The 12244-nt window shown below is 45.1% G+C and overlaps 1 protein-coding gene across 1 annotated transcript in view; it reads left to right on the top strand.

The window, feature by feature from the left end:
• Positions 7463-12244, top strand: part of TPD52 (tumor protein D52) — a 40948-nt gene continuing 36166 nt past the window's right edge. The window contains exon 1 of the mRNA XM_021385910.1: positions 7463-7493. Coding sequence (XP_021241585.1) covers positions 7478-7493 — 16 coding nt within the window. The 5' untranslated portion in view covers positions 7463-7477. The remainder of the gene's footprint in view (positions 7494-12244) is intronic.

Raw genomic sequence — 12244 nt, 5'->3', positions numbered from 1 at the left:
AAGGAGCCCTGGGCATTCAGTCCTTTCAGGTTCAAATGCTCTGACAGTGGTTGCTGGAACCTCTCCCTCGGGTGCTCCACACCCTGCTTCCCATGTCCTTGCCTGTTGTCCTTTGCAGAAGTCCCAGAAGATCTCCAGCACAACATGTCTGAGAATCTGCTTGCCAGTGGCTTCAGGTCTCTGTAGGTGTCTGTTCCCACCCTCAGAGGCAGATAAAGAATTGCAGATTCCTTTTTGGCTCTGACTGAAGTGGTTGGCCTCCATGGGTTCCCACTTTTGTGGTGATCACTGGAAGGAGGTGGAGGCTCCTCTGTAACAAGGAGCCCTGCAAAATGTCAGTGGTAAATTCTGGGTCAGATTTTCCTGGCTGGTTCTGCACATTCGTTATGTTCTCCATTCTACAGACCTAACTGAGGCTCCATTTCATTTACAACACATGACCTCTCCCTTGCAAACTGCCAGTACTCAAATAACAAGATCAGCACTGAAAAATTAGTATGTTTAATACTCTAACTGGGCCATCTGTCTGCTCTCTATCTATTCATGTGCCAGTTGCCTTGTTGATTACTGTTTCTTATCCTCACCAGAATCCAGCCTTGAAAAACAGGTTTTTGGGCCACAGAGCATCACAAATATTTATGTCAGCACATACTGTAAAACTAATAAAGTGAAAGCAGCTGCATCAGTCAGAGGTTTCTAACAATTTGTGTAAATGAACAGAATGAAGAGCCTGATCCATATGCATTCCCACCACAGCATGTACAAGGGCTGCTGGATCTGGCCCCACCACTGTCATACACAGCCATTCGTTTGCCCCTCCGCGCATTCCAGATAAGATGACATTGAGCTTAGTACTGGGAACAACAGTAGTAGTAACATTTATTTTCTAATTCTTCTGCTGAGCACAGACCAGCTTCTCCAAATGGACTTCTCTAATCTACGGGGATAACCCTCTGGGTTTTCACATTCCCTGCAAAGAGGAGTGAGCAGTTTACTAAGAGCTCTTCTGAGAGGCTTATCTAAATTTGTCATCTCCTAATCCCTGTTTTAGTCTGGAAATTAAAATACTCTTTCTTACTCCTTTTATCCCAAAGTCATTCAGAAATTACCCTGCTGAAGATTCAGAAAAATTCTAATTCACACTAATGAGATATAGTTCTCTTTGGACTACTAGCCATCCAAGGATATTAGGAGAAGATGGCAGCAATAACATTGCTTTATGGAGATGGAAAAGTCAGGCTCTCTTGCCATGGCATGGGGCACTTTGCCCTGCAGAGCATGGCTGACTGAGCTGAGGCCCACTGCTGGAGTGAGATGCACTGCTGTGAGCTTGTGCCACCATGGTGCAGCCCTCACCTTGCCCAGTTCCATCCCTGCCTTGACCCCAGCCTGCCCCAGTGCCATGGGCTGGTGAGGTGACCTCCCGGCTGTGCAGGGCCATGGCTGCTATGGGCCTGGTCCTGCCCTGGGATGGTGACGTCTCTGTCCCCTGTTCAGAGTGTCATGGTTTTAAGACACAGAGCTTCATTCGGGAGGCCTTGGCCTTGTGTGCCCACAGGCTCTCTCTCTTTCTCTTTGGCTCATTATTTCCAATGAGTAACAGCAGACTTGTCAATATTTACGCTGCACCCCCAGGAAAGGACATCTTGTTGAAGCTGAAGTCAATATAAACCATACTGAGTCACTCTAGCTGACAACTCTGTCTGTGTTTTCTAAACAGTTTGGTCAAGGTAAAATCCCCTACGCCTTTATAACATCCTTCACATGCATTCCTACTCTGTATTACTATTTCCCATTATGGAGATCAGAGTCTGGAGAAATGGCACTGGAACTTTCTTTCAGCACTGCTGCCAGCCTTTGACAGCTTCCTGACAAGGATAAAGCATGTTCTGAACAGCAGTCAGCAGGCTGAAGACAGAGTTCTGTTTCTGTTGAAAGTATTACTCAGCTGTCACACAGTGTCACGTAATGAGCCTTTGGTGAAGCAATGGCACACATGTACACATCTGCCTTCACAGGGGCTGTGAGACAGCAGTGAGGCCCTGCACATCACATCCAGTCCTCTGCTTCAGAGGGATGCTAACCGAGGCTCAGGGCTTACAGGAGCAGTGTTACAGCACAGCGGTAGCACAGCAAGTGCTGAACAAATATTTAAAGTCATTTTTCCTGTGAGGCAATGCTCTCAAATAGACCTGTTGTGTTAAACCCAGTTCCACCTGAACTCAGTTGTGACGCATTACGTGGAGATCACTTGGATATCTCCAACTGTAGTGCGTACATCATGAAAAACAATGAGAACTCTTTTTGCATGAGAATATTTAGGGTATCAGAATCACTGCTCAAACGCAGTCTCACATAGGCATAACCACATTGGTTCAGGGACTGATGTGCAGCTATGGGAGCAGGACTTCCGTTAAGTCCTATTTTCTCCTCATTTTTGCTCACATATGATATTCAACTCTTTTTCTCCCTTTTCTATATGGGGTAGAGTCAATTAAGCAGTTTTGGCTTTCCTACGGACAATCTAGATGAGGACAGCACAGCGTCACTAAAATTTGTCAGGAGGCAGAGATGGGTTTGAGGACATGGTCAGAGCATTCCCTCAAGCTTCTGGATCTGAAAAGAACGTGAAAAGAATCATAATGCTACCAAACACCATGTTTTTAGCCTTTTTCATGATTTTGGAGATCTTATCTTGTCTTCAACAGTAGCAATAAGAAAGAGACTGTTCAGGGTAAGCATGTTCTGCACCGTCCACTTCTCCAGCACACACAGTTACGCTAAGCCTGCAGTAGGGTACATTCTTCCCAATTCCTTTCAGTATTTCTAGTCCTGGAGAAGAAAAGACAAGTAAAGAAATATAATGTTCACTGATTTGTTGTCATTTCCTCCTGCTCTGCTCAGCAAAAAAATCCATGAGGTCTGCAGGCAAGGCAAGCTGCAAGCCTGGAACGGGGAGCAGTGAGATGGGAACCTGCTGCCAGTGACCCTGTTAAACATCCATTGCCCAGCGCCTGGAGGTGCTCCTGGGGGAAGCTGAGAACACCACCTGGGAGGTGCCAGCATGCTCCTGAGTGCTGATGAATGGATGTGTGACCCTTTCTAGGGTTGCCCAATTCCCATGTGACACTGTCATTGCTGCAGAAGCAGAGTGTCTGAAAAGCCAAGCAATTAGGCAAGTAAAAGCCAAGGAAACTGTTTGTGCAGAAGTGGTCTTCATAAGCATGCACACCTCCTCCTGTTGCATTCACCACTGCAGGCAGATGGAGTATGTAAAAAGGCAGAGTATTTATCATCTGAGATGCTCTTTTTCATGATTAGTGGGTTTTTTTTGTTTTTTGTTTTTTTTGTAGGGCTGAGGAACAGAAATGTACATTCTCTTTACATATGAAATAAGTGACCACTTAAAGACAGAAGAAGCTTTGCTAAAAGGTCTATCTTCCCCATGCCTTATTTATTATTTAGGTCTTTTGCTGACAAATTTAATACTGCAAGGCACTTGGAGACTGTAGTTTGAAAGAAATATGCTGCATACAATCAAGCTTCCTCACAGGCACAGGAAACTCATCCTCAAAAGTTAATTGCTTTTTCACAATTAAATAAACCTCTTTATTACTGCTCTGTTTGGTAAGGAGAAAGAATGCACAGCATGCCTTCAAGTTCTTCAAGACACGTTAAATGGGCAGTCTGATTCCCCTCCCATTTTTTGTTTTGATTGCAGAAAAAGTTTCACACCGGTTAGCTGACTCTGACTTTATCTTGGCGTAGACAAGAAGATAGTTATTCATGTTATCTGTGATATTTTCTCTTAATGCTGAAATTAGCTAGAGAGAGAGCAACACATTCCTGATTTGTTTCATAAACCTCAGAGGATAAAGCATATAAGAGCTGAAAAGAAACCACTGACTTTGTCCTAGGCTGTTTCATGTTGACAGCAGATAATATATGAAGTGGAAAGCACACTAGAGATATTAGTGTGTGCTGTCACAATAAGGGAAATAAAATCAGATGTCACTGTTCAGAGGGAACAGCTGTAAATATCAGTTCTTCACCATGGTAGGAAGGCAGTGGCCACAGCCAGAGCAACAACACTGTTCAGATGTCTTTTTCCTCCAGAGAAAACCAAAATATTCTTCATAAACCTGCTGTGAAGACCTTGATTAAATAAGCAGAGATCCTGTGACCAAACATAACAATCAAAGCCACCAGGGCTTTGCAGAACAGATGAACGCTGGTCCCCAGTTCATTCTACTCTGAGCCCAGAGCCCCATGTACTCACCTGGTCTGACTCAGCAGTGCTGGGTCCTGCCATAAAACTTTAGAAGAGGGGGCAAACAAGTGGGCACACAGAGGGCTGGATGTGCATATGAATGGCTGGATTAAATGGGAAAACAAAGGTTGAACAAACCCAGCGTGTAGCTCCATCCCCTGCTGCACTAAGCTCCAGGAGCTCTGCGAGGAGCTTTGCATCATTTATCTTCCAGCACTTCCAAGCAGCATCCTGCAGTGAGGTTACACCAGCACCACGCAACGCCTTTCCCTCAGAACTGCATAAGAAAGCCACTTCGTTGGCAGCATGCTAGGAATGCTCAGCGACTTCTGCAGCCACAAAGGGAACAGGATCATTAGTGACATCAAGTCCAACTGTCAGTTGGATTTATACCAGAAATATAGACTGTGTATTCAGTAAAGTAATGGAAATGAAAAATGTCTATTGCAAAAAATATAGTTCCAGGTGAGCAGGGGGACATTTGAGACACAGGTTTCTCAGCTGTTTTCCCAGTTGGAGCTTATTTGTGGATCCAGAGAGCTGCTGCTGTGGAGAGGGCTGATTTTATGGGGCTATCAAAGTGTGAAGCAATCACATCTGGAACTGAAAGGAACAGCTGAGAGATGCAAATTCGGAATGGAGATGTACACATCCATAGGTGGCCCAGCTGGTGCTGCAGGGGGCAGAGTGCCACTCTAAGTGGAGTTCAGTGCTGCTTTGGGCTGCCAGGCAGGTAACTGCGGGTATGCAGCCAGCAGCGTTACTCACCATGCATGCAGCCTCCACAGTCACAAGGGCAAATAAGAACACCCTAATGTTTGCATTTAGCACATGCGCTGATGTGCCATTCAGGCACAGAATACACAGGCTCTTGCAAACAGAACAACGGCTGAGATTTTGTCTTTGATGAGAAAAAAAATGAAAGCTATTCAGGTAGGGGATGCCAGGTGGTTCACTTTGCAGAATCACATCTGCGTCTCATTTGCTTTTGAACTGGGAAGTGGGTGACCCATTTTCTGAGACCTTCTGGTAGAAGTTTGGGTTTGTCGAGGTATCAGGTGATCTCCAGGATGCTTTTGAGCAAATAGATAAATGGTAGGAAAGGAAGGGAGGAGGTTTGCTTGATGTGTTTTGTTCTTTCTGAAATCAGAAGCGCAATCTGTTTGTCCTGGGGAAGTTTCAAGACTGGATTTTGCAAAGAATTTCAAAATGAGCTTTGTGAGAGTAGGTCGGAGCTAGAAGGTGCCATTAGGAGACGTAGCATAGCTGCCTTCCCAGCAGTCTGAAGGAAAAGCCGGATCAGACAAACCACAGCTATTTGTGTATCTCGTGTTGGAAGCATATTTCTAAGAGAGGCTGTGATGCAAATGCCTCCTGCCTGGTAGTGGTGGCAGGAAGTGGCAGTGTTGCTGGTAAAACATTTATGAGATTAATGAATCTTTAATCTCAGTGTTTACAGTCTGATTTGTTGCTCGTATTCTTCACGTAGTATCAGTTAGCTGGATGAGATGTCTTAACAATGAGAACAGCAAAATGCTTACAATCTCAAAATGAAAATTATCTCTCTTAAAAGAGACTAGATGCTGTTTATTTGCAAAATAAGGAAGGAAAAAGTGTAAAGGCCAAATTTCTATGGCTTACATTATACAAGTGAGCAGGCTCCTGCAATAGTCTTTTTCTCCTTATAAAGTTCATAAATGTTGTGCACTAGTTCTTGTTAATTGGGCTATTGCTTTTTTTTCTTTCCTCATACGCTTTTAATTGAATTCCAATGCATTATTTTCTGTTTCTTGTCTACTTCTAGCAAATTACAAATAAGCCTTTTAGTTTTGGTTTGCCAGTAACGAAGTGGGCCTGGCAGTACCTGGCTATCTCACAGGAATATGTTGGAAGGTAACTACAGTTGGAAAAGCAACCCTAGATCCTCTGGCTCTTAATTACCGTGCAGTAACTGTACAGCACTGCAGCCTTAAAAACAGTCTAATAATGAACTACTAAAGACATGACCTCCTTTTATTCCTAGTATCAGTTTTTAGAAGGTGAAAATGTTCCAGTTAGCTCTTGTTCTGGATTGGAATACTTACAACTGTCAGCAGTAAGCTGAAAGAGATGTAGTTTAATGAAGGCTTTGGCTACAATATATTTACTACAGCAACAAAGGTGCTTGTTGCAGATGGTAATGCATGTGCGAAGACAGTACTGTGTTTCTACAAACAAGGTATTCATCGTATCTAGAAATAGCTCAGAGGCAAGTATTATCAAAGGAAGCTGTGATACCAAAGCAGTGTGAAGTTAGAGGTGCTTTCTTCTCTTCTCGAGAGGAGGCAAAGGGTGGGGATGGAAAGAAGTACAGATGTTCCTCGATATAGGTGAGTTTTGGTAACCAGCAAAGCAGATAAATAGTGATATTAACATCAAATTAATTGGATTCTATTATTCTTTCATGTGATAAGGTCGTAGCATTCTTGTATCTGTGTGTACATCTATGCCAATTTTTTTTTTTTGCATGTAAAATACGCCCTGTTAGTGGCTTTGGGCAGCTAAATAAATTAGGCATGCCCGTACCATTCCTTTACCGGGAGACCGCAAACCAGCTCGTGGGTGAACTCCTGCACCCACGGGGGCTCAGGCGCTCCCTCTAGCGACACTGCAGCTCGTTTAACCAAGCTTTATTTATTTATTTTTAATAGCATGTATTTATCTTTGCTCTTCCTCCATTCCCTCATGTCTATTTATCACATGCTTGCTGGCAGCTGCATAGAGTGGGTGTCAAACACCACTGCGGAGGGGAGGCTTGAATGCTCAGCTAATGGTGTTTTGCATGCGCCCAGTGGGATTAGTTACAGGAAATGGGTTTCAAGCATGTGGGTGTCATGTAGCACAGTCTACTGATGGAAGGCTGGGTTCCTGTAAGGATTTGTTCCAGAACTATGCTACATCAAAATAACTGCTGCACAATGCTGAGGGTGTGGTGCAGAGCTCCGTTCTGACTGGCTTTCAGAGATGCCTCCAAAAGAGCATGGGGGCCTTCAGCTACCAGCCCTGCCCTCGCTGTGCTGATATCCAATGATCAGGAGGACCACAGGGTAGCCCTATTCTCAAGCACCTAAGCAATTCACTTTAACTCCCATTTGCAGAAGTGACCTTGGACTTGAAGACACTCAGGCTTTTAAAGAAATGGAAAGGCATCGGCAGCTATTTTCAGCAATGTACAGCACTTCTGGTGAGATGGAGCCTATGGCATTTGTAGAATTCCACCAGGAATTTGTTTATCTACCCCAGTATGCATAGAAGATCCTTAAATTGACCTGTAGATGCTAAGAGGTTTGAAAGGTTTGTTTTCCACCAAAGGCTTTTGGCAGGATATACATAAGACAAAAAAAAGTATAGACCTTAAAAAGGCACTCACATGTGGGGTGTCTGTTTCTGACAATAAAGCCAATTGGGCAGATGGAATTTTAACACTGCCTGAGGTGGGACATACTGCACAGGATTTCTGACTTGATCTATGCTCCTCTGTCTGTGATGACTTTGATCTAATAAGTGCTTTCGGGATGTGACTGATGAGGTGGGCAAGAATGTAGTAGGAGAGAAATTGCTTGCTTGCTTGTCTGTTTTTCTTCCTCTGATATCCAAGTGATAATCACTTAGGATATGGCAAGTACAGGTTCACTGAGTATCTGTAGTTTTTATTTGCCCATAATACTTATAGTTCAGTATGCAATCGTCTTCCCTTTTAAGATTAGGATAACAAAATCCTTTTGTTTGGGTAACTAAATCCCTCTAGGCACTGCCTTATGAAGGAGCCAAGCTGACTGTGCTCTTTTGCAGCATTTTGAAATAAAAACTTGGATGTGTTCCTTAAGACAGATTTCTTCCAGAAGATGACTCAAGGCTCTGAATGAATGGAGGGCTTGTTTGGTGCCAAGTGAAGTACTAGAGCCTCAGAAAGGAAAGGCATTTAGGACAGATTTCTTTAGCACTTTGTATTGCTTAGGTGAGGAGCCCCTATGGTCCCATTCATTTGCACCTAACTTTCAATCTGGCAACTGAAGGGACCATGTGAATTCTGTGCTGCATTGCCAAAGTACATCTATGGATGTAGGTCTGAAATGTGCTAGGACTCAGCACTCTTGGTAGCTGTGGCTACCTCAGTGCTTGGTTGCACAACCATGCTTGTTCATGGCAGTACATCAGCATAACAGCTACCTTAAAATAGTGCAACTTGTCATCAGACTCAGCTCTTTGTACACAGGATGGCTTATTTGGAGGTAATTGCATCTGTGATGGCAGCTGAAGAGCAAAAAAAAAATACTGCAGCATCTTAGGAAAATAATTGCTTGTCTTAAATCTGGAGTGAATGAACTCGGAAGTATTAATTCTCTGAAACCTTGACTTTTTGGCACTTCTGACTGCTCTTCTTGTTATACTTGCCCTAGATCAGATGTTATTGTAAATACAAAAACGAGGATCTGACTCTATGGCAGGAGATGCAGCCTGACTGCATCCCCATTAGCTGTGCAATGAAGCCTGGTGAACAGCTGCCCTGGGAGCTGTCTCTGGCCTTGCTGCTCTGCTTGTGCTCCTGTGCAGCTGGTACCTGCGTGGGATCCAACTGCCTGGAGGAAAGAAGAAGTGAAGGCACAAAGCATAGTAGCTCAATGCACTGCTGGTCCAATTGTCCTTCACACTTCCCCTTCATAAGGACAACAAGGTCTTTGGGGGAGGCTCAGTCTTCTGAGTTTATAATCTGGGGTCATAATTGGAGCCTTTAGGCAATAGTCATATTATTTTTAAAAGGCACTGGTTATAGATGCTTGTTACAACAATTCCATCTCTATGGACACAGGGCTGTGTGAAAAGGAACTACCTCATCATATTTGGAGATGGTCTGTAGGGTTTGAGTGTTCTTCTTGCATCTAAAAACTTTCTGGAAAAGACAGCTGGGGATGTGAATTGGCTGAGATCTGCAGGTAGCCCTTTCTGCCCTTTGAAAGGGCTGCAGGTGCTAAGGAAACCCAACTGCTGGGTGACTTGGAGAACTTCTAAACTTGCAATTCAGCAAAAGATGGTGCCCTTCTAGGTTGCACCTACGTTTAAGAGGGCACTCCTCAGTGGGGTGGCTGTGGGTGAGGCCCTGCTGTTTGCTCATTGCCAGAGATTCCCATCAGCTGCGCCCAGCACTCAGGATAGCATGGATGCTCTCATGATGTCTTGGCTAAGTATTCCTAGCCCCTAAAGCAGCAGAGAGATGCTGACAGCTTCCCTGCTATGCAGGTTGGTCCCTGGCAGGCATTCAGTGCTGCTAGGGTAAAGCAGCTGCAAAATGAAGGGATGCGAACTGTAATGCTCTTGATGGCTTCCTGTGTGATATAGATCCTGCAGGAAATAGCAGCTGCTCAGTGGGGAAGCCGGGACTTCAAGTGGCATACCACGGGGAAAAAATATTTTAAGAAAAAATTACTTGAACAGATATTTGGAAAAATGTTTTTTTTTTTTTTGACAGCCATAACTGAGATATGCAGGATGGTGAGAACCATGCTTAAATTACTTGCTGTGCTATGAGATAAGAGTATATCCTTGTGTATTTCTACCTTGTTTTATATACTTGCTATTTTTATGGCAGCACTGTAAATGCCTCCTGCTGCGACTGCGTATATCCTAGGACATAAGCAAATGTTCCTTTATTCTAGTAAAAGCTTATATCCTTAACTGCCTCATGCACTAAAAAATACCTGGATTTGATGCTGTTGTTTGTTATCTGGAGCAAGGACATCCTGAATTGGCACCTCCTGACTCTCCATTGTGCTCTGCTTCACCATGTGACTGCACACTACATGTCAGGGACAATCTGGCTATTCACAAAGAGCCATGCCAGGCATGGCTTGCTGCTGGTTCTGTGTGCACACTGATCTTTCAAACAAATACGCTGATAGATGTCAAGGCCCAGGGATTTGAAAAGGATGGAGCAAAAGATATGTTTGGTAGCTTTAATGTTCTTGATAGTCTCTTGCTTTTCAACCTACATAATGAAAACTTCTCTGTGGTTGGTGTAATTTTAGCAGGAAGAGCTCAGGCTGTAGGTAGGACAGGCACTTGATGGTCTGTTTTCAGCTATTTGATTCTCTATAATGCGGCTATGGGGCACTGGTTTGCCTGTTTTGCTAGCAAGCCCCCCAGGGGAATGAGTCTCAGAAGCTAAAATAAAGTTATAGTTTAATTTCAGCAACTTGGTGCAATTTTTGAGCATGCCTATGCTTTGGCAGCAAATGCATAATAACTAGAAGATGGAACCACTGAAGGCAGCTTGCAGCACAGCATAAGGGCTTGCTGTAGTTTCTTCACCCGTGTTACTGCTCACAGTGTTAAACAGAAGGAGTGTTTCCTGTCTCCTTACTCAGCCTGTGTGGGTTGTTCCAATAAACAGACATCCTATCGCTGCATTATGTGCATACCATCCGAGGTGTACCAGTACTGTACAGATACACCACACTGGAGAGAAAAGCACTATATAAGGACTTGAAGGAAGAAAAAGAATCACAGCTGGAGGAACTTGGCCTTGGGTTGACAAGCCAATAAATCCAGCCTTGGGACTCTTAATGCTGGATTAACAGTGCTGCAGCCAAAAGATAAATGGAACTTATCCACTACAAGTGAATAATGCCACCTTTAGTATCTTTTTGAGATGTATGCGGCTGGCTAGGTTGTGTCCTGTGTTGGGTACTGCTCCTGGGGCTGGTGGGAAGAGGCAGGGAGATGATTTTGATGAGGAGATTTGAGTGCACCCTCATTAAGTTTGCAGGTGACACCAAGTGGGGAGGAAGTGTTGATCTGCCTGAGGGTAGGAAGGCCCTACAGACTGGTCTGAATAGTAGTACAGACTGATCTATGTACTGAGGCCAACTGTATGAACTTTAACAGGACTAAGTGCTGGGTCCTGCGCTTTGGTCACAACAACCCCATGGAACAATACAGGCTTGGGGCAGAGTGGCTGGAAGACTGTGTAGAGAAAATGGACCTGAATGTATTGTTCGATGCTTGGCTGAACATGAGCCAGCAGTGTGCCCAGGTGGCCAAGAAGGCCAGTGGCATCCTGGCTTGTATCTATCAGACACAGTGTAGTCAGCAGAAGCAGGGAAGTGATTGTGCCCTGTACCCAGGACTGGTGAGGCTGCATCTCGAGTACTGTGGTCAGTTTTGGGCCACTCACTACAGCAAAGACATTGAGGCCCTGGAGTGTTTCCAGAGAAGGGCAGTGAAGCTGTGAAGGATTTGGAACACAAGTCTTATCAAGAGCGGCTGAAGCAGCTGGAGTTATTTATTCTGGAAGAGGCTCAGAGGAGTCGTCATTGCTCTCTACAACTCCCTGAAAGGACGTTATAGCAAGGTGGGAGCTGGCCTCTTCTCCCAGGAAACAGTGCTAGGATGAGGGGTAATGGCCTTAAGTTGTGCCAGGGAGGTTCAGGTTGGATGTTAGGAAGAATTTATTCTTGGAAACTGTGGTCGGGTGTTGCAATGGTCTGCCCAGGGTCGTGGTGGAGTCGTCATCCCTGGAGATGTAAAAGACACATGGAGATGGATGGACTTACTGATCTAAGCCCATCCTTGATGACTCCATGAGGCAGGGGCTGTGCTCCAGCTACCTCAGGGTGCCCAATCCAGCACGGGCACCTCGCGGCGGTGGCTCCTGGGGCAGTCCAGTCGGTCAGCGAGCAGCCCCAAGCCAGGCGGTTGGGCAGTCCTCAGGCCTCCTTTGTCACGGCCGAAAGCAGTTGGTGTTCAAATCTTTTTTTTCAACGTTTAAGCTTTAACCTTCACATTTTATCTCTTGGCGGTGCTCACCAACCCCCTTTCCCCCCCCACAGCACACCCACCGCCTCCCGCCGGGGCCGCCCTCACCTGGCGGGGCCGGGCCGGGCAGGAGGGCCGCGTGAGTGACGCGCTCCCGCCCCGCCTCGCCAGGGCGGGCGGCGC

The sequence above is a fragment of the Numida meleagris genome, chromosome 2 (assembly GCF_002078875.1).
Source record: "Numida meleagris isolate 19003 breed g44 Domestic line chromosome 2, NumMel1.0, whole genome shotgun sequence".
Classification (NCBI taxonomy): domain Eukaryota; kingdom Metazoa; phylum Chordata; class Aves; order Galliformes; family Numididae; genus Numida; species Numida meleagris.
The sequence above is the reverse complement of the archived record's forward strand: the minus strand, read 5'-3'. Positions and strand labels throughout refer to the sequence as shown.